This window comes from Trichomonas vaginalis, chromosome III, assembly GCF_026262505.1.
Source record: "Trichomonas vaginalis G3 chromosome III, whole genome shotgun sequence".
In the NCBI taxonomy this organism is placed as follows: domain Eukaryota; phylum Parabasalia; order Trichomonadida; family Trichomonadidae; genus Trichomonas; species Trichomonas vaginalis.
Genome location: NC_067205.1, coordinates 12,566,854 through 12,587,166, shown reverse-complemented (window position 1 = coordinate 12,587,166; position 20,313 = coordinate 12,566,854). Strand labels below are relative to the sequence as shown.

At 32.4% G+C, this 20,313-nt stretch overlaps 16 protein-coding genes across 16 annotated transcripts, besides 6 other annotated features; 7 read left to right on the top strand and 9 right to left on the bottom strand.

Annotated features, from left to right (window-relative positions):
* Positions 1 to 69: part of a mobile genetic element that runs on past the window's edge.
* A 277-nt stretch (positions 70 to 346) lies between these two features.
* Positions 347 to 1,378, bottom strand: TVAGG3_0689930 (protein ubiquitination; the record flags this gene model as incomplete). The annotated part of the gene is made up of 1 exon (XM_001316734.1): positions 347 to 1,378. The coding sequence occupies one exon, from the start codon at positions 1,376 to 1,378 to the stop codon at positions 347 to 349; it is 1,032 nt and encodes a 343-aa protein (XP_001316769.1).
* Positions 1,379 to 1,666: 288 nt separating this feature from the next.
* TVAGG3_0689940 (protein of unknown function (DUF4326)) lies at positions 1,667 to 2,041 on the top strand (the record flags this gene model as incomplete). The annotated part of the gene is made up of 1 exon (XM_001316733.1): positions 1,667 to 2,041. The coding sequence occupies one exon, from the start codon at positions 1,667 to 1,669 to the stop codon at positions 2,039 to 2,041; it is 375 nt and encodes a 124-aa protein (XP_001316768.1).
* Positions 2,042 to 2,111: 70 nt separating this feature from the next.
* On the bottom strand, positions 2,112 to 3,386 carry TVAGG3_0689920 (uncharacterized protein; the record flags this gene model as incomplete). Its single annotated transcript, XM_001316732.1, has 1 exon — positions 2,439 to 3,386. The coding sequence occupies one exon, from the start codon at positions 3,384 to 3,386 to the stop codon at positions 2,439 to 2,441; it is 948 nt and encodes a 315-aa protein (XP_001316767.1).
* A 495-nt stretch (positions 3,387 to 3,881) lies between these two features.
* On the top strand, positions 3,882 to 4,493 carry TVAGG3_0689910 (protein ubiquitination; the record flags this gene model as incomplete). Its single annotated transcript, XM_001316731.1, has 1 exon — positions 3,882 to 4,493. The coding sequence occupies one exon, from the start codon at positions 3,882 to 3,884 to the stop codon at positions 4,491 to 4,493; it is 612 nt and encodes a 203-aa protein (XP_001316766.1).
* Positions 4,494 to 4,581: 88 nt separating this feature from the next.
* TVAGG3_0689900 (protein ubiquitination) lies at positions 4,582 to 5,094 on the top strand (the record flags this gene model as incomplete). The annotated part of the gene is made up of 1 exon (XM_001316730.1): positions 4,582 to 5,094. One exon carries the CDS (start codon positions 4,582 to 4,584, stop codon positions 5,092 to 5,094), a length of 513 nt encoding a protein of 170 aa, XP_001316765.1.
* Positions 5,095 to 5,959: 865 nt separating this feature from the next.
* Positions 5,960 to 7,874: a mobile genetic element.
* Positions 6,681 to 6,754: a mobile genetic element.
* Positions 7,085 to 7,344: a mobile genetic element.
* Positions 7,875 to 8,043: 169 nt separating the features above from the next.
* TVAGG3_0689860 (uncharacterized protein) lies at positions 8,044 to 8,568 on the top strand (the record flags this gene model as incomplete). Its single annotated transcript, XM_001316729.1, has 1 exon — positions 8,044 to 8,568. The coding sequence occupies one exon, from the start codon at positions 8,044 to 8,046 to the stop codon at positions 8,566 to 8,568; it is 525 nt and encodes a 174-aa protein (XP_001316764.1).
* Positions 8,569 to 9,039: 471 nt separating this feature from the next.
* TVAGG3_0689850 (integrase core domain-containing protein) lies at positions 9,040 to 9,870 on the bottom strand (the record flags this gene model as incomplete). Its single annotated transcript, XM_051243012.1, has 1 exon — positions 9,040 to 9,870. The coding sequence occupies one exon, from the start codon at positions 9,868 to 9,870 to the stop codon at positions 9,040 to 9,042; it is 831 nt and encodes a 276-aa protein (XP_051089599.1).
* Positions 9,040 to 10,059: a mobile genetic element.
* Positions 10,060 to 10,173: 114 nt separating this feature from the next.
* Positions 10,174 to 20,313: part of a mobile genetic element that runs on past the window's edge.
* On the bottom strand, positions 10,816 to 11,052 carry TVAGG3_0689830 (uncharacterized protein; the record flags this gene model as incomplete). Its single annotated transcript, XM_001316728.1, has 1 exon — positions 10,816 to 11,052. One exon carries the CDS (start codon positions 11,050 to 11,052, stop codon positions 10,816 to 10,818), a length of 237 nt encoding a protein of 78 aa, XP_001316763.1.
* Positions 11,101 to 11,571, bottom strand: TVAGG3_0689820 (uncharacterized protein; the record flags this gene model as incomplete). Its single annotated transcript, XM_001316727.1, has 1 exon — positions 11,101 to 11,571. One exon carries the CDS (start codon positions 11,569 to 11,571, stop codon positions 11,101 to 11,103), a length of 471 nt encoding a protein of 156 aa, XP_001316762.1.
* On the top strand, positions 13,676 to 13,936 carry TVAGG3_0689810 (uncharacterized protein; the record flags this gene model as incomplete). Its single annotated transcript, XM_001316725.1, has 1 exon — positions 13,676 to 13,936. One exon carries the CDS (start codon positions 13,676 to 13,678, stop codon positions 13,934 to 13,936), a length of 261 nt encoding a protein of 86 aa, XP_001316760.1.
* TVAGG3_0689800 (uncharacterized protein) lies at positions 13,961 to 14,818 on the top strand (the record flags this gene model as incomplete). The annotated part of the gene is made up of 1 exon (XM_001316724.1): positions 13,961 to 14,818. One exon carries the CDS (start codon positions 13,961 to 13,963, stop codon positions 14,816 to 14,818), a length of 858 nt encoding a protein of 285 aa, XP_001316759.1.
* TVAGG3_0689790 (organellar and viral DNA polymerase type B) lies at positions 14,924 to 16,270 on the bottom strand (the record flags this gene model as incomplete). The annotated part of the gene is made up of 1 exon (XM_051243011.1): positions 14,924 to 16,270. One exon carries the CDS (start codon positions 16,268 to 16,270, stop codon positions 14,924 to 14,926), a length of 1,347 nt encoding a protein of 448 aa, XP_051089598.1.
* TVAGG3_0689780 (uncharacterized protein) lies at positions 16,362 to 16,835 on the top strand (the record flags this gene model as incomplete). The annotated part of the gene is made up of 1 exon (XM_051243010.1): positions 16,362 to 16,835. One exon carries the CDS (start codon positions 16,362 to 16,364, stop codon positions 16,833 to 16,835), a length of 474 nt encoding a protein of 157 aa, XP_051089597.1.
* Positions 17,126 to 17,953, bottom strand: TVAGG3_0689770 (KilA, N-terminal/APSES-type HTH, DNA-binding family; the record flags this gene model as incomplete). The annotated part of the gene is made up of 1 exon (XM_051243009.1): positions 17,126 to 17,953. The coding sequence occupies one exon, from the start codon at positions 17,951 to 17,953 to the stop codon at positions 17,126 to 17,128; it is 828 nt and encodes a 275-aa protein (XP_051089596.1).
* On the bottom strand, positions 18,297 to 19,238 carry TVAGG3_0689760 (organellar and viral DNA polymerase type B; the record flags this gene model as incomplete). Its single annotated transcript, XM_001316723.1, has 1 exon — positions 18,297 to 19,238. One exon carries the CDS (start codon positions 19,236 to 19,238, stop codon positions 18,297 to 18,299), a length of 942 nt encoding a protein of 313 aa, XP_001316758.1.
* Positions 19,453 to 20,076, bottom strand: TVAGG3_0689750 (uncharacterized protein; the record flags this gene model as incomplete). Its single annotated transcript, XM_051243008.1, has 1 exon — positions 19,453 to 20,076. A coding segment is annotated over one exon (624 nt), but the record flags the coding sequence as incomplete, so codon positions are not given.

Here is a 20,313-nt window from a genome sequence, read left to right as displayed (position 1 = left end):
ATTCTAGTTCTCAATATAATAGCCTTAAAAGTGCTTTTCTGAGGGTGGTTTATCGTCTATAGGGCACCCTTAATTTTTACAATTTTCTGAGTTTAAAAAATTTCTGACAATTGTGAGCAGTATCATTGTTGAGCTTATACTTAGAAAAACGGAAATGCAGAATTAAAATCTTCAATAATTAGGTGTAAAGTCTTCTGATGAATAAAAACTAAAATGATCATCATTAAATTCGTTATATGCAAAAATATACTTATGCCTTTTTCTGTTGCCAACATTTGTAATGCTTGAGACTTGCAAAATGTATTTCTTTACATTTGTGCTAATAGAGTAATCATAAGGTGTATCATTAATTATTTTTTGCATTAATATCCAGATTATAAGTCGAATTGAGATATTTGATAACTTCAACATTACTATTCAGAGCTGCATAATGAAGAATTGAGTTATTATCATTATCATTTGCATTAATATCAATGTTTGGAAAAGATAAAAGGTATTTAATATTGTTTAAATCTCTTCTTTTAGCTGCATAATGAAGAGCTGTCATTCCAGAGTTTGCTTTTTCATTAAAATTAATATTTGGATGAGAACAAATAAAATGTAAAATGTTTGTATCATTTATAATTACTGCATAATGAAGAGCTGTTTTTCCTGCGTTATTTTTTGCATTAATATTTAAATTTTTAACTGAACAAATGTATTTAATGCGATTGAGGTTTCTATTTCTGATTGAATGATGTAGAATTGTTTCCCCTAATTTATCTTTCGCATTAACATCAATATTTGGAAGTGAACAGAGATATTGGAGACAATTGTTGTCATGATTTTGAATCGCATAATGCAGAGCTGTATTTTGCAAGGAATCTTTTGCATCGAGATCAATGTTTGTTGTAGAGCAAAGATATTTTAGTAATTTGAGATTACTTTCACAAGTTGCATGATGGAGACATGTCTTTCCATTTTTATCTTTCACATTAATGTATCCATGCTCTGATGCAAGATTAAATGCATTTTGATCATTGTCTTCTAATGCAAGCCTTAGAAAAGCGTATATTTTCTCAAAGTCAGCTGAATTTTTATTGAATTTCAATATTCTCGTTTGATAGTTTTTTATTTGAGTTTTGTCACATGTATTTTCTCTTTTGAAACAATTGCAAATATCTTGAATTATTTTGATTTTAAATATTCTTGAAATGTTTTCCAAAACATCAATTGCAAGTTTAAAGTTTTCAAATGCACCTATCTGAGAATGCTGCAAAATGAATAATGTTTCTGAACTGGTATATTTATTACTTATGATTTGGAATAATGTATTAAATTGATTTGGTGATAAAACGCAAAGATCCAAGATCTTAGTGAGTTCTGATACTGTTCTCATTCCAACAAAATCTTCATCATTGTACCAATTGCAAATAGTTTTGGCATAAGATTCATAATCAATTGAGGTTATACACAAACTTTTCTGGCTTTTTTAAAATTAGATGGTAAAAATAAATAATTTGTTTTCTAATTTTTTAATATCTTCTTTAATATAGCCCCGGAATCATATTTATCAAAAGAACAAAATTACGCCAAAAAAAATCTTAAAAAAATTCAGTAGGAATATAGGAGACTTTGAAAAAAAATGTTGATGGAGCTTTATTGTCAATAGAGATTATTGTTTGCAATGTCTACATCTGCTGCTAATGTCAGGTATCCTAAAATTGTTGATGTCCACAAAGAAAGTCTTCTTCAACGTGGATATAAAAGTTTTGCACAGTGGAAAAGCGATGAAGATCATTTATATATTGGAAGAGATATGAGTCAATATGTTCCTGGAGCAGTTGGTTCTCGCCTGCAGAATCCATATAAAGTCAAAGAATATGGACTTGAAAGATGTCTTGAATTATATTACGAAAAATTCAAGAACGAAGATCTTTCATTTCTTCTTGAATTCAAAGAACTCGGTTGTTGGTGCCACAACAGAAACGACGTTCCAAATCCCTTAAAGACTGTCAATGTCATGGGGATGTCTTGTTATTCATTCTTTACTCAAAATTGAATAACGAAAACCCATCAAAATAAATAATTCAAATATGAAAAATTAAATTATCACTTTTTTTATATTTTTACTTTGTTGTTTGTGTTTAAATTACTTTATAATTTTATTTATTCTTTCTGAACAAATGATTAAACTATTTAGAATAAAGCTTTCGTGTGAATTTACCACTTTCTATTTTGAAATTTTGAAAAATCTAGTATAATAATGTAAGCTTTGGGTTTTAATCGTTTCTTTTTATATTGTTTGCAAATAGGAATCATGTATTTTTTGCTCAATTAATGATTTTTAAAAGTTATGAAAAATAATCAAGAAATTTATAGAAAAACAACATGTTTATTAGAATTATAAAAAAAGATGATTCTTTCCGGTAAAATCGAAGTAATAATTTTTGAAAATTTTATTGTAGGGTTTGTATTCCGATATCTGCAGTTTTAATGAAAGCACACTCTGGAACATCACGTGGAAGTTTCTGTTTTATTGAAATTAAAATAGGAATCGAGTTATTGTTGAAAATTTCGTTTTCTTTCGCAAAGTTGAAGATATTTTCAAACATTGAAATGAAAAGAAGCATCAAATCTTCATTTGAAACTCCAATATCAAATATCTTAAGGAAATTCAAGTAAAATTCGTTATTTGGGTTTTCATTGAAGTAATTTAGCAGAGCTGAAAATAATTCTGAAGGTATTTGTGTTTCTCTATCCGAAAAATTGAAATATCTTGGAAAATATTTGATCATCGAATTTAAAAAATTTTGATCTTCAATTCCTATTTCGTAACATAAAATTAAGAACTGGTTATTTGGTAATTTCGCATCGGCTAAATTCTTTTGGATGAAAACTTTTGGTAAAACCTCAGAAATAAAAATATCAATTGGAAATCTGAATTCATCTGTTAAACTAGATGGGAAAAGCTCGAAAAAGAAATCGTGTGGAAGCCAAGCTAAGTCATTTGTATATATAATCAAGTTAAAAACTAAATGAAACAATGCCAATTTTAATTGTGGATATTTTGTGACTGAATCTTTGAATCTGCTATAAATCCAATCAAATAATTGATTTTTGATTAAGAAATCAGCATTTTTGTTTCGATCAATGTAATTTTCTGCTAAAGTCTGAATAAGTTGTATTTGTAAATCGTATGAATTCGTTTTTATTGAATATCTGATAAGATTATTGATTATCATTTCATCGAAATCAAGGTTTTTATCATCTCTTTGTTTTGCTAAAGAAACGAGCAGAAATCCTTTAAAAGATAGCTCATTTGACCTTGGGCTGCACGTTTCCCCGTTCTCAATGAACCACTGATCAATAGAAGTTAAAATACTTGAAAAATCATCGGAACTCATATAAAAAAATGACAAAAAAATTAAGACAACATTTAAATACTAAAATAATACTGTTTACTAAAGATGTCAATTGTAGTGCAAATAAGTCCAGAGAAATTTAGTTTTCAAAGATCCGAATTATCTTCAGATTTTATCAAGTAATTAATCCCACAGGGCATGCAAGTTGGAATGCAATATATCCTCAGTAAATCGATATCTCTATGTTTACTACTGTTTTGTTTAAAGGCAAACGAAGTCTTCTTTTTTTCCGATATATAATTTTAAAGTATCTGTTTCCTTAAAACTGGAGCCTGCTGTAACCTCAAATTTGAAAATTTGATGCTATTGTATTTTTATTTTTTATTGATAAAATAAAAATTTCAAAAGTATTCTTATCGAATGTAATTACAACCATATTGTGCAGGCAAACAGAAGAATAAAACTATGACATAGCATTTCAAAAACTTTTGACTAATCTTCAAATTGTAAAAAAAAATTAGTCAAAAATTTTTCATTATGAGTTCTGACTATTCTCAACAATATGAGGACTTTATAGCGGCGCTAGAAAGGCTCTTCCACATAAAATCTAATGAGCCCATCGAAGATATGTGTAATACAATTACAAATACTTTGATTTCGAAATATCATCTTTCCATCAAGCATATTACAAAGTTAATTCGTGAAGCAATTAGATATAATTATGCATCTGGTGCAAATTACTTCAAAATACTCAAACATATCGGCGCCGATTTCTCATTTTGGGATTTCGAATTTGAAAAGGAAGATTCGATCGAATATATAGTTATGCATGATCAAATTGATAAGTTCAAGGAATACACAGTTCAGCATTCAATATCTGATGATGAAGATTTTCTCAAAGTTCCTAATTTCGATATTGATGCTTTCGTACAAGGTATTAATGTAAAGTTAACACTAATCGAAGCTTGTGCTTACTTTGGATCAGTTAACATATTTTATTTCTTAATTTCAAATGATATTAGTAAAATAACTGAAAACTGTCTTAACTACGCAGTAATTGGAGGAAATCAAGACATCATCAACAAATGCTTGAAAGAAAATAAAATGGACATTAATTGTCTCAGGAGTATTATAAGAACACAATCATAAATTGTTTGAATACGTTTTAGATAGAAGTTTATACAGGGTTCCTGTTTTATACGGAAAAGATTGGAAATCGGCAAAAGAAAAGAATTTGATGCATGATGAAAAATATAGATCCATTTATGAAGATATCATCACATATCAAAACCTTAATGCTGTTTTTATTCTATTCAAAAGGAACAAAAAAATTATCTTTCCATGGGCTGCTGCATTTCCCCAAACTATAGATATTTTCAAAAACAATACATTTTCTAACAAAGATAATCGCACTAATTGTGGAATTATTCTTTTCGCAAGTAAAGCGCAAAATTCTGATATTTGTAGATTATTACTTGAGTCATACAATCAAATTATAGTCGACAATAATGAAAAAGATATTAACATCAATGAAAAAGATAAATATGGAAATACAGCACTTTATTATGCAACAAAGAATAATAATAAAGAAACAATCGAGTTCCTTCTTTCTCATGGTGCAGATATCAATGAAAAATATAAATTAGGGCAAACAGTACTTTATTATGCAACAATTCATGGTAATAAAGAAATATTTGAATTTCTTATTTCACATGATGCAAATATTAAGGATTCTCTCCAAGTGAAGTGATCCTCTCAACTTTTAGCATCTTTGATACTTCTCAGATACCTAAAAAGTTATTTTTTACACTTGAAAATGTAATAAACATTATATATGATGCATATCAAAAGTATTTGTCATTCTATTTTTGAGCAACATGTGGCTGAACTTCTGGTGGACTCCAAGCCAATATGAAGTGACTTTTTTCGCAAAATAATAAAAGAAATAAAATGCTCATAAAAGCTATTTGCATGAATGAAGAAATCAGATATACAAATGTGAGTATTTTGATGTTTTTTGAGTATATGATGTTATTAATTTGTGCAAATTTGCAGGAAAAGTTGTGCAAATTTGGTCAACTTTACAACAAGAAAACACTACACGCCTGTAGATCTCAATATAGTTTTCGTTCTTTATCATTTGGGAAATGCCTTGCTTAAGTTTTGAACATTTGTATTGTAATAAGTTTTATTTGTTCGAGCAGATTATTGCATGCATTATTTCAAGAAAAGTAAAATATTTTTGAGAAGAAGAATTGAAATTTAATTTATGACATGTTCGCAATTTAAGGGTGCACCCGTATGTACGTTTATTTGAGAGGAGGAGGATTACCCTCTCAATTTTGAGGGATTCGTTAGTTTATTTTCTCGATGAATATGCAATAAAATTTGATTTTTACCTTATCAATATACTTCATATAATATACACATGTTCATGTAAAAACTTTTTTCCAAAATCCTCAGGAATTAAGGGATTTTTGAATTTTAAGAATTTTTTTCGAATTTTTTCGAAAAAAAAATATTTTCAGAACAGCCTTAACGGCTAAGATTTAGGAACAATGTTAAGTATCAAAAAGAAAGGAGGTCTGATATAGACAACATATATCGTTGAAGGTTATGGCAGTCCCAACGGGAACCGCGGTAATTTACCGAGGTTTCCGCACACCGGTTCCTTTTTTTAGGAATTTTTTAGATTAAAAAATATGCTTTGTAAATCATTTTTTGTAAATCGGCAAAATTTTGGAAATATTCTGACGACAATAAATCTGGGAATAGTATTTTAAATACGAGAACAACCTATTTAAAAGTGTTTCGCTCGATTTTGTATAATTTCAAATTTTCGCATATAGCTTTCCGTGAATTACCGTGATTTTACCGCCACATCAATAGTTTACGACACTTTTTCCGTAAATTGAGTAGTTTACTGCACTTTTCCCGTAAAATTGAGTTACGGGAATCCGTAAGATTACCGTACCTCACTTCTAGTTGAAAATAGCATTAGTATATAATAAATAGATATATTATTCATATTTTTGATTTTGAATTACGGAAAAAGTGAGTTCAGAACTTCCAATTATTATTTGATTAATTATGTTAAAAATACTATAAGGAATTAAAATACATAATGTTGAATTTTGAATTACTGAAAAAGTGAGGGTGAAAGTGAAGTGAAAAAGTAAGATATTTTTTGTTGAAATAATCATAGTTGTACAATTTTGAAACTATATGTAAAGCTATAAATTGAATAAATTCAAAAACAAAAATTGTTTATTCTTATTAATAAATTTATATTAATCAATATTTGAACAACCTGTAATTAAAATTGAATTCCTCTTAAAATTTAATCCATACGTTAATTTTTAATTTGCTCGGCGAATGCCGAGCTTCCCTACTTCTCTTGTCATTCCTTCAAAAACTCTAATCTCATCGCACTTACAAACATCATGTTTTGATGTATTGTCGAGAAATCTTAGACTTGTTTGTCATTTGATTATAGCATTTGAAAGTCATCTCGAAAATCGATTAACAAGACAATTTCCCAAACATCTACATACAAGTAGATGATGGTAAACCCATTAGAGTTGTTTTGCTATGATTCCTCCAATCTTATGATGAGAAAAATCATATCAAAACAGCTCTAATCGAACATTCTACACAGCTTAACATCCAGCTAGTTCCAAGTAATGCGATTACAACATCAACGGCCAAAGCCTTTCAGAGTCCTTTAATCATTTCTTCTCATCTCAATGTGAAGTGGCCCCAAACGAACTACAAGCTGACGTTACAACGCATTACAACCCGGTTAATACGAGCATATACATTAGAGCTGCTTTGTTATGATCTCCCTCATCAATTGATGAGAGATCTCATTATGAAGCAGCTCCAATCCAACTAAAAACCTACATACAAATGAGTGAAAACAAATTCATTAGAGTTGTGTTGCTTTGATTTCTCTCATCAGAAGATGAGAGATACCAGAACAAAACAACTCTAATCAAACTTTCTACACAACTCAGCACAGTATCAATGCAAAGTAATGCGTCTGTATCGTTAACAAGCAAAGTTGTTTCGGGTCCTTCCATTTTGGAAGAATTCGGAACAACTTTGCGAATTGATAGTGTAAACCCATATACATGAAAGCGTGCATGCATAAAGACAGGTATTGTCAGCAATGACTACCTGTCCAGCTATGAGTGATCAGAGAATTACCATCTCAGGCTTTTTGAGAACGTTTCAGCCAGGACCCTCGTATGTTGACTGTGAGAAAGGCATCCTTTATCTGAAATAGATGCTTTTCCAACAATCAAATTCGAAGATCTTCGACGTTGTTGTAAAAAGAGAAGGAGAAGGAAAGAAGAGGAAGGAGAGGAAGAAGGAAAGGAAAAGAAGAAGAAGAAAAAAGAAAAAAAGAAGGACATATTAAATATAATGCGCACTTAATAGTGCCGAGGCGGCGGAGCCGCCGAGGCGCGATTTTTTTGACCCTATATTACCGCACGGCAATGTTTTTCTCGATTTTGTACAGCCCTAATTCTATCTATACTATAAATGGTGAGGACACACTTACTTCTAGTTTCTGTCATATTTGGCAAATGACATCGATGTCATTTGACAAATATGACAGAAAAATTAGTTTGTATAATCCTTTTTTAACTAATTATGAACTATTTTGTTAAAAATTTAATAAACAAAAAATTCAATGGAATCTGAAAAAAGTAAAATTATTATGTTATTTGTGCTTTCAAGCTTAAGTCTTTCCTATCCTAGTCATTCTAGGACAAGAAGAAGAATTATCCAGCCTGTTTGGAGTTTAGAAGAAAAGATACTTACCCGACCACTTGTAGGATTGGATACACCAAGAAAACCAATCTCAACTACGAATACTCCATTACCTTGGGGTCATCAAATAAAATTTAAAGAATTGCTTTCGAAACTCGATAGAGAAAGAAAACCATATCCTTTTGAAGAGAATTACCAATGGAAACCATTTCCAATTGATCCCATAGCATCAACAGGGCGATGGCGTATTGGTTGGAGTGAAGAAGAAAAGAACTGTCCATCAGGTGAACTTTACCCCGGTTGGTGCAAAATTCATGATTGCGGAAGACTACCTCCTGTCCCAGAACTACGAATGTTAATTCTCTCTTACCCGGAAGCCCAAGCTATGGGTTCAAATTCCAACCGAGGGCTCATTGGTGGGATGGTCCATGCCTTTAGTTGGTAATTAAAAAAAATTTTCCTCCTTTGGAGAAAATCGTATTGGATTCTAAATTTTTGAATATATTTCAGCAAAAAACTCTTGGATGAATTATCTTCTTGGATGAATAACACATTATTCTTGAATGAATAACAATAACATACTATTCTTGAATGAATAACAAAAAATATAATTCTTGAGTTTCTTCGGAATTTCGGTAGAAAAGATATATTGTATAGATATATGGATGAATGTAATCTCAAAGTGTGATTATTTGTCTGAAAAAATAAAAAAATCGTCTGACATAACGTTACTGGGAAATAAGAGGACAAACGATACGAAAAAAAGAACTCAATTTTTAAGAACTTCAAATTTTGAGCCTTTTTAAATATCGTTGTGAAGCCATCTTGTTATATACGAAAATGATAAAAACAGTTTGACAGAAAAGTGACAACTTTACGTGTCAAAAATAGAAAAAGTGATATTATATTCGTAATATTAAAATGAATCATCATAATCTTCTTCATAAGGGTCTTCATAATCTTCTTGATATTCTTCTTCATAATTTACTTCGTATTCTTCTTCTTCATTACTATCTTCTTCTATTTCAACCAGATTCGCCTTATTTTCTTCTTCTTCAACTTCCTCGCCTTCTTTTTCCCATTCATCTTCTTCGATTCCTTGGAGCTCTGGCATCTCATTGGCCATAAGTGAACCTGGAAGAAAATCTTGAGAGACTCCATCCACAATCCATTTTGCCGGTATTCCCCTCTTCCAAATTGGAAGTTTCTTCCACATTTCAGATGGGCTATAGTGAATTTGTTTTCCATTCACATAATGAGTTGGTAATGCTAGATGAGGTTTAGCATTATAGTACTCAACCCATTGTTGAATCTTTGCCCATGACAACTCTATGCTCTCTATGTTAGGCCACAAGCGCTCGATTTTCCCATTTTGGTATGGGCAATGGGGGACAATATATACATTATTGATCCCCCGAACCCTCATAACCTTTAGGAACTCGCCTTTATTCTCGCCGCCATTATCGGACCAAATTGTATGTGGTGGTCCATAACGGGCTATTGCTCTCTTAATTACTTTCACTGTTTGGCTAGCATGTTTTGACGAAAGATGCTGCCATTCTATGATGAGCCTTGTGCAGTCATCAATCACAGCATAAAGAATCTGACTTCTCTTTTTGCCAAGAGAGTGGATATCAACGTGCCATATTTGGTTAGGAAAGGCAGCTGAGTATCTTGTCTTTCCTTTTGGCCGATAGGGTCCCCTTGGACGTGCCAAGCCTAGCTCTCTAAAAGCTCTTTCTACCATATGTCTTGAGGGGGATGTGGAAGAGGGTTTGTAAGATATTTAATGTTCCTCAGCTCAGATGGAAATGATAATGGAGACTCTTCAATCATAAGTCCGGAAGGAATTGTGGAAGAAATTTGATTCAGGGGCTTAAAACGCTCAATAGCGGAGAACCATGCTTGGGTAGGCGTTGGCTGTGGAACAATACCCGTCTTCATGTCCAAAAATGCTTCAAAATGAGATTTGGCATATTCGATATCTTTATTTATTTGGTTATAGGCGGAGATTATTCCAAGATGGCCATGCTGCTCAATTAGGTTTCTAAAGTTAGTATGGGTTAGTTGGGTACGGAGGCACTGCGCGCCTCCTTACCCATTATATGTGAATTTGACACTTTACGAAACCGTTAACGTATATTTTACAACATGAACGCAAAAACTAACTTAACCTTAAATATTTACAAAACCACCAACCATTTCACCTCACTAACGAACTCACTAATGAAAAAATAAACGTTCTCATAAATTTTCTTCAATATCTTCATCGTCAATGTTAACTCTATTGTAGTCATACTTGAAGTCATAAAGTTTCTCAAGTTTTGAAATGCATAGTCTTGTTAACTTACCTTCATCATCATAAGTTTTTATAAAACTACCATGACAATCTTTATAAACAGTCAATGTATAATCTACTGGTCTAGGATGAAGTGTAAAGAACATGTTATACTCAGGAAGGAAGAATAAATGTTTAAATGTATGTTTGTTATATTTTTCGATTTGTATGAGTTGCTTTTGTTCTGTCATTTATATAAAAATAAAATAAAAATAATTTTAAAAAATAAACTTAAAAATTAATGATATCACCACTCCCACACGTATGAAAACATAGCGCAAAAATAAATTTAGGGTAGAAGGTTAGATCTAACCCGATAACTAACCCGATTTCTACCCTGTTGAATTCATTGCTTTATAACTCTCTTCCTTTCTCCAACTCTTCTAACTTCTTCTTAAGTTCAGCAATGTTGTCCTCATGAAGTTTAATCTTTCTCAAAATTCCTTCTTTATCTAATGGTTGCTTTATCTTTCTAAACTGAACTCTACCATCCTTCATAGTATGAATGTAAAAACCTTCTGGAATAGTTCCTGATTTAATGTATTCTACCAAAAACTTTTGTTTCGTTGCTTCAGTGACTTTAGTCGTCATTTCAATCAAATAAAAATTTTAATATTAAATAAAAATAACGTTATTTTTTCAGTAAGGAAACGCAGGAGTTTTACGATTTATTTGAGGAGTAGGTTCTGGTTTAAATGTTGGAGTCGGTTTAGGAGTTGACTTTTGAACAGGAGTTTGTACTTTCATAGGTTCAGGAGTCATTGAAGGTGTTGTTTGTGAAGGTGTTGGTTTTGACGTTGGTTTTGGCGAAGGTGTCAGAGTTTGTTTAACTTCAGCTACTTCAGTATTATTTACAACATTTGCTTTATTTCTTTTCAACATCATAACTGCTCCTGCTGTAGCTAGCAAACCTAGTGGGAGACCATATCTTATATAAGGACCTGACCAAATGCTATTTTTGACAGGAGCTGGTGGAACACCTAACCTTGGTGAGACTGCTCTTTGCCATTGTGCAGCTCGTAAGAAATATTCAATAGGTGCTCCATAATCGTTTGGTAAAGTTTGTTTCATAGATGGTGAAGGTTCACGAGAGCTTGATGAAGAACTCATTTATAAGCTTTAAAAATAAACGTTCATCCTTTATTCCTCACCGTCGTCCGTAGCTAAGTTATAGTCATCTAATCTTATTATTGGGATTCCATTAGCACGCACCTGAATGGCAAAGCAACAATCCCTCATAAATCCAATAAGTGGCTTTGGTACATTTTCAGTTGCTAGTTCAATAGGTCCTTTAACAGACAATTTGTATGTTATTGGAGCAGTAAATGTTTGACCTTGCTGGAAGCAAAAGTCCACTTCTGTTGGAAAACCACATAAGAAATGTGTGTTGTCATAGCTATCCCATTTATGTTCCACACTACCATCATCCACCAATGACCTCATAACATCTTCATTAAATCCAATCATATCATTGTTTGTATTGCAAGCGTTTCGCAACCATTCATAAAAATACAGGTCCATATGATTTTTCAGGTTCTGCAGGCATATTTCCATAAGCTCCCATGGAAAGCTGAAGATATTTAAACTTAGGGTTCTCAAAATTAACATAATAGTTGTCTTTCTTTCTAAATAGTGCCCAAATACTTTTAACATTAATAGGCGTATAAGCTGCTGTAAATGTTGCACTTGAACTATCTGTATTCTTTGAGAATGAACCGTCCATAGGAATCCAATCCATAACTTTAACAGGAAAACATAAAGCCTCGTTTGTATAATGTTCTACAAGTTCTGTATAATGTTAGGGTCTAAAGAGAATGACTTTGGATTAATGAAACATTCATTAAAATCCATCTTTGTTCGAAATAGTTGCTGGGTTACAGTTGTAATAGTAACTGTTCCACTAGCTTCTACTGCCTTCGTTATCATAGTGAATGGTTCATTCCATGGAACAAATTTATTTGTCGGTGGATTTGAATCTGAAGCAAATGCAACTTTAAGAGTTGGATTGAAAGCAATGATATCATTTACAGATATAGATGTGCATTGTAAGGCGTCGCTACTGAACTTTACTTTAAGCTGAATGTTTCCTGCAAAAGCTGGAATAAATCGAATAGCTTCTAATGGAAGGAATCTTCTAACAGGAATTCTTAAACGAAGCTTAAAATCAAATGATTTTCCTGCTGTAATTGGACCACTAACAATTTGTCCTGTTCTGCATGTTCCCGAATGACTCCATACATCTTCATGTCGAGTCTTTGAGAAAACATCTACTTTCTTTATTTGTTCGGTAGTTTGTGAGTTTGAAGTTATATATGCTTCTTCTCTTGCGTTGTCTGAGAATATACGATACGACCATTTGCAAGGATTTGATATCCAGCAACTGCATAGAAAGCGTCATCGAAACCAATCCAAAATCCTGGTGGGTTTGTTTTATTGGAACCTGAACCAATTTCTTTATCTACAATAAATTGACCTTCCATTTTATACGTAATGAATGTATTGTAAAGGTCCAACATATTTTCACCAGGAGGTGAGAGATTGAATGTTACCCATGTGTTATCTTTAGCAGTTCCAGGTTGTGATGGAATCTTTGCGTCAGCAATATTTTCTATTAGTGTCACCAATTTGAACTGCATTGTCTATGATATTGAAATATGAGCGAATCTGATGAATATGCTCTGCTGGAGTAAATTCGTTTAGCTGTTCGTTCTGCATGTATTTACTTCAGATAAAAATATCTATTTACTTGATTATTCTCACTCTTCTTCTTGGCATTCGTGGTGGAAGTTGTTTCTTGACATTTTCAATGAACTGTACATTCTCTTTTGTCTCAACTTCTTTCACTGGCGGGTCAGGATTCTTTGACTCGATTTGTTTTTCAATGAAATTCACGAACTTTGCAATAAGCTCTTGGTTCGTTATTGAAAGTACATCTGGCTTCTTTTCTTCTGGTTCTATTGACTTTTCAGTTTGAATAGAAGGCTTAACATGGGCTTCGCCTCGGTGCCATGCACCTTAATGTTGTCGCTTTCTGCATTCGCTAATGAACCTCTTTTTTCTTACGTATATTTTACCATCTTTACTCTGACTTACGTAATAGAAAGGATGTTGTATTCCTCTTGCGTCATTTAATATAATAGACTTCTCGCTCTGATTTTGACAAGCTCATTTTACATCGGTTAAAGTTTTAATTTTGTTTTTTATCTGCAGTCAAATGACTCAGACAAGCCCTACGGACAAGACCCAAGGGGTAATAGATGTTGAAGCATTGAAGAAAGAAATTCGTGAGCAAATTTTATCCGAACTGAAGGAACAAAAACAAGAACAAAAGCCAGAGAGACCAAAGAGAAAACTTAGTGAAAAACAACTTGCTGCATTAGCTGCTGGAAGACAAAAGAACCCACGTTTGCTGGCGAAGAAAGCTAGAGAAGAAGCTGAAGCAAAAGCTAAAGAAGCTGAAGCAAAGAAAGAGTAAATGGTTTATTTTTATCGGAACTAAATGTATAGACAAATACCTTTATCTGTTGCATTCAGTAGTGAAAACCCTGACGTCAAAATAAAGGGGAACAGAGTACCGTTTAAGTTTCCAACAGACTGGATTGTGAACATAAATGAAGAGAAGTACATTGGCATAACATCTATGTATATAACACGTGCTTTCAGAAAGGTTGACTTTATACTTCAAGTCGAGATAGAAAATGACGAACAGTCTTTAAGCGCCCAAAACATTCACATATACAAATACTTTAAAGACGATACAACATTGCAACAATGTATGATTTCATTTAATGAGATGTTCGAGAAAAAGTTCAACATTGAAGTACAAACTTTACAGCCTTTACGTGAGTTTCTTGCACAACTGAAAGAAGAAGGTAGTCAGCCACAACTTCTAGACTTTCATTATGAATTTAATGAAAATGAAGATGGAACACATGACTGTCAGTTTGTTGTATTCTCACCATTCAATGAAGTCGCTAAAGAGAAAGAAAATCCATTACGTATAAGATTTCAAATCTCTGAACCAGGTGATGATTTCAAGAATGTTTTCAATTATGATGCAATGCTTCCGAGGAAAAATGAATTTTCAAAGATTGTAACACCTGGCATTTGGGATAGAAAGCAAGCTATATTATATTCAAACTTAAGTAAGGGAGTTGAAAATGAGTTCATTGGTCATACAAGAACTTCACCACTTCCTAACCCTAAATACTATAAATTAACTGGCTTCAATCGTGAGTTTTGGATAGACATGTTCTCCACTCATGACCATAACTGCCCAGTGTTCTTACCTCCAGACCATAAGGACTGTCTCTACATTGAAGCACAACTCTTAAACTCTACCATCGCAGTATTGTAAATGACCACATGGGCTTCGCCCTTGCCGCTAGCGGCTTATTTTTATCATGAATGGTCTCACTGCTGACAAAAATAAATGACCTCATTATTTTTCTCATTCATGACCTCAGAACTTAAGCTTTCTTATGAATGAAGTCTTAGTCTGAATAGAAAAGTTAAACTTCTCTTCAAATGCAGGTGTAGCAGACTTACATAAGTCGAATGCAATCTCTTGACCGTCATAAAGTGCTTTGTAAAGTTTCATTAAACTGAACTCAGAGTCTTTGTCATATGTTCTAACACGAATGACTTCTCTCATGTGGTCAATAGTTTCTTCATTTACTCCAGCCTGAATGCAAGCATAAACGAAACAATTGTCTTCTGTCATAAGTGCTGCAGTTCTTTTGTTCAATTCATTGAAAATTTGGTAGCGTTCAAGATTTATAGGTAATGTGCAAAGATACTTCCAGAACTGACCGCTTCTCTTCTTATAAAACTTCTTTTCACCATTATCTTTCCAAAAGCTTTCTATAAGTGCTGGGTTTCCTGTTTGCTTAAGAGCTTCCAAAATGGCTTTCTGGTCATTTGTCAGTGTGCTTTCATCTCTATATGGTCTCTTTTTTGGTTTGCCTTTCTTTACATCTGACATCGTTAAGCCTTCATATTCTGTTAAATCATACATCTTTATTTCGGTAAGATTCTTTATGTTTGTCAAGAAGAAGTCATAGTGCATTTCAACAATACCTGCAGCATTTGCTTCTATCTCTGATATAAAGTTCTCCTTCAAGAGCTGATGTAGTAATGTTCCAATATTATTGAGGTTTAACGTAGAACATTCATACTTTCCACCAAGTTTATAACATACCATCCATCTCTGTTGTGAGTTTATTTTAATTTTCTCTAAGAGTCTCATGAAAACCTTACCGAAATGTTTGTGTAAGTAGTCTCTGTTTGGTTCATCTAAAGCTTCGATGTTAAAGTCAATGAGTCTATTGCCTGACTTCACATTTCTCTTCCTATTCTCTTCATCTTTCTTTAACCATCTCTCACCTTCTTTTGGTTTGTCGTCAATGGAACGAATGACATCGTTAGCTTTGCGAACTTGTTCTATAGCGCTCTTAAACATCTCTCTTCTCTGTTGTTTCAGTATGTCGTCTCTTCTTCTTGTTTCACCAACGTTTGCATTTGTTATGTCAAACATTTCTCTTCTTACTTCATGAGGTACTGAACGTCTATGATATAAGTCAATAGCAACGTCATTTAAAGGAAATGCTCTTGCATGGACTTCGTCCTCGCTGCGTTGCGGCTTTATGAACTCATGAATTCTATCATAACTTATTGCACCATTATAGTCATTGAGGATGTCAGCGAGTGCTTTTTTGTTTGTTGCGTAATGTTTTGCAACATCTATATTAGCTTCTGTAAGAAGTTGTTTTATTTCCGAGTGTTCTAACTTAGACAACTTCCGATACATCTTTAGTAGGAAATAAAAAAAATATTTTTTGAAAAAATTAGATTAGATTTTTTTAAGTTATTTTTCAAAATAATTTAATATTTTTATTTTAATGAAACACATGCAAGATTGCAAGTTCTTTTCATACAATGCTCTCGCTACTGCCATCAAGAATGAGTTCAATGGTGCTGCAAACGTTAATGTTATCTTTAACAAGAAGTTTGTGAAAGAATCTAAGTTTGGTCAGTATGTCAGACCATTAGCTATCGTCATTGACCGCAAACGTTATACTTCACAAGAGTTAGCAGTAGTTTTGAAACAAAAGAGTTTCTTCGTGAATGTCAAAGATACTCATTATACTGTCATAAAGAACTCTAACATTGACTTCTTCAGTATTGCTATGAATCTTTCCGAACAGAAAGAATATAAGAAAGGTGAAACAAATGTGAAATATTATCCTTCATCTCTGAAGACAATAACGAACAAAGATGTTATACAGAAATTCTTACCAAAGGTTGAAGAAGCTTCTATTGACATTGACGAAGGAAGTGAAATGGTTGAAGAAATAGACCCTGAAGCTATTTAAGCAAAAATATATTTTTGGTTAGTCTTCATATCGATATTTTACAACAATTCCCCAATGTATAAACTTTTCATACGCTTTTTCATAAGCTTTATATACCTTCAGAAATTTTGCATAATCTTTAGAAGCATTTAGATATTGTTTAAATGCTTTGTATGTCTTCAGAAATTTTGCATAATCTTTTACATGTTGTTCGTTCTCTTCTTCTGTCATGAGTTCCGAATATTCTAAATTCATGTTCTTTCATATGAGATAAAATTTTATAAAAAAAATAAAATTAGCTTAGATTTTTTTTATTCTTCCTCTTTGAAGTTATCGAAATATTCTGTTATTTTTTCCTTCAGTAATGTTAAGTCTTCTTTGAATGTAAGTATTGTGCAACCTTTGATGTCATAGTGTGTTTGAGGAAGAGTATTTTTGACAATTTCCTTTATTTGCTCATTCGGTGTCATTGAAATCGGTAAGTTTTCACGATAGAACCAGTTTCTGTCAGATTTATATATCTTAGCTAAGTCGTAAAAGCTCTTGTTGTTTCTTCTCACTAAATGCAACATAACCATGTCACTGTCTTCTTCTTTCTCCAACTCTTCAGTATATATCATATACTTATAACTCTTTTCCTTTCCTTTTGGTACTGAACGCGGTATTCTTTTCTGTATGCTTTTGTCTTTGGATTCAATGACTTCATCTTTTGCTTGAAGTTTCTTTTCCATCTCTCCACATTCTGCTTTATATAGTTCATCTAACATCATGAAAATATAACAAGCATAACGAGGTGAAGCCCACATTGCTACAGCATTTACTAAAAGTCTATGAACATAATAACCTTTCAAACCAGGAGCCAAATTCTTGCGATTTTCATACGGAATCTCTTCCCCCGGTTTTCCGAGGGAAGCAATCATATGAGGAAATTCTTCTAAAAGTTCTTTTGTCTGTTGGTTTTCAAACCAATGATATGCTTGCTTTGTAGAACGAAGAGCATTCATTATACTCTGCATTTGGTACATGTCATCTTTGACTGAACGAATGAGACGTAACTGTTTGTTATACTGTATGTACTCGTATTCTTCATTTATGGCTTCATGAACGATAGCAGTTGTTGTGTTCTCTGATGTTGACATTACTGTCTTTACATACAAAATAAAAAAATAAAAAAAATAAAACTAACTTTATTTTTTCTATCTTAAGGAAATTCATTATTTTTGTGCTGAATTCAATAAAAATATATTTTAGGGTAGATGGTTAGATCTAACCCGATATCTACCCTCATTTCTACCCCAGTTATTTTATAAACGTTTCACATGGTAAACGTTATTTTTGGAATTTTGTGAAAACTCAACGGTTTGACACATGCCCTAAAAATTATTTTACTCAGAATTTTGTTGCTGAATTCAATAAAAATAATGTTTAGGGTAGATGGTTAGATCTAACCCGATATCTACCCTCATTTCTACCCCAGTTATTTTATAACCGTTTTACATGGTAAACGTTATGAATTCGTGAGACTCTAAACAGTTTTGTAGCTTCTATTTCTTCGCTGAGGATATCAAAAATTTTAACAATGCCGAAAGTTTCTTTATACTTCTTCTTGACATCAGATAGAAGGAAATCGTCAGCAGTTGGATAGTTTTTGTTCAGAAATTCTAACATGTTCATTTTATTTTCTGCCGGTTTCTCTGCTTCTTTCTTTAAGTCAGCATAGTCGTTTCGCATACGTTCTATCTCTTTTACTGAATAGTTATATTTCCTAATTGCTGCTTTACATTTAGAACATTGCGGATTCATTTTTGCGTTATATTCTGAAACCTTACCTGCTAAAACAACTAAGGCGTCAATGGTTTTCTTTAAATCTGAAGCAGTTGGTTTTATCTGTTCATGCCATACCTTACCTCTTCTATCTTTATCTCTTATCTGCCATACACATTTTGCAGCTAATGAAACAAAGTTGTCGTATGTCTTAAACTCCCCAGATTTATATATGTCAGAGATGTTCTTATATACCATGTCGCAATCTTTATCCATAACTTTATGGTTGCAATGATATCCTAGAAACTCATAATTTACCTTTCGTATGAACTTCTTTATTTCTGCAGAATCACTAACTTTAACTTCAATTTCATCGAATTCAGGAATAGTGAGCTTTTGTTGTTGGATTTCAGGCAATTTGGGTAAATGGTCAATAATGTCCTGCATGTCATAAAGATATTCTTCATTTTCTTCATCCTGTGCGGTACAGTCTAAATTACTTGTTAAAAGTTCTTGTTTTATTCTTTGTATTTCTGTTCCAAAACTATATGAAGAAGGAATGAAGTTTTTCATCTCTACTAACATAGATGTTGGATTCATGACTAACGAGTTTGGTGCTGTTGTTGTTTGAATTGTTGTTGTGCCGATTGTTGAAATCATATCTTTTATACAAAATAAAAAAATAAATAAAAATAAAACTAACTTTATTTTTTCTGTCTTAAGGAAATTCATGAAAATTCATGAGGGTAGAAATCGGGTTAGAAATCGGGTTAGATCTAACCATCTACCCTAAACATTATTTTTTGGTCGTTTATGACAAAAATAAATGGTTCATTTACTCACAATATTTTTGTACAAAACGACCCCAAACTTTTAACTTCTTTTCTGCAGCTTCTAATGCTATCTTAGCGAGTTCATATTCTCTAAATTCTCTCTTTAAATCTTCTTGTTCCCATTGGTCTAGTTCGTATGGAGAATCTCTATAACCATAACATATCTCACGTTCATGTTCTAATTGTTTTTCATGCATTTTTCTAACTTCTTCTTCAAACAAATGTTTTGCATTCTCTACTGTATCTTCGAGTTCTTCTTCATCTAAATTCTCATGAACTTTCTTGTCTATGGAGTCCATAATTTTTCCAACTGCTATGCAATATTTTGGAGAAGCCCACATTGCTATATAGTTTATAAGTCTTGGGTCTACATACGTTCCTCTAACCTGTTTGATTTCATCAGGAATTCCTGCATGAATTTTGTATAAAAAGCAACAGTCCGAATTCCGGCGGTTGCTATATTCTTCACAAAATGCCTTATAATACTCTTCCCAGGACTTATTTTCCAACAACTTTCTAAAGTCTTTCCTAAACTGCTGACACATCTTTGTTGCATTAATGTAACCATCCTTGTCTCTACGTAAGACTTCAATACCGTTATAAGTGCCTTTTGTGAATGTTTCGCCATTATATTTGTTAGTGAATGTTTTTGCTTCGACTGACATTTCTGTTCTTACATACAAAATAAAAAAATAAATAAAAATAAAACTAACTTTATTTTTTCTATCTTAAGGAAATTCATGAAAATTCATGAGGGTAGAAATGAGGGTAGAAATGAGGTTAGATATATCCATCTACCCTAAAAATTATTTTTGTTCATGGGCTATGCCCCGCCGCTTTGCGTCTTTATGTTAAAATAAATGGTACCATTAATGATATCATGACTGTTCTCGTTCATGTCT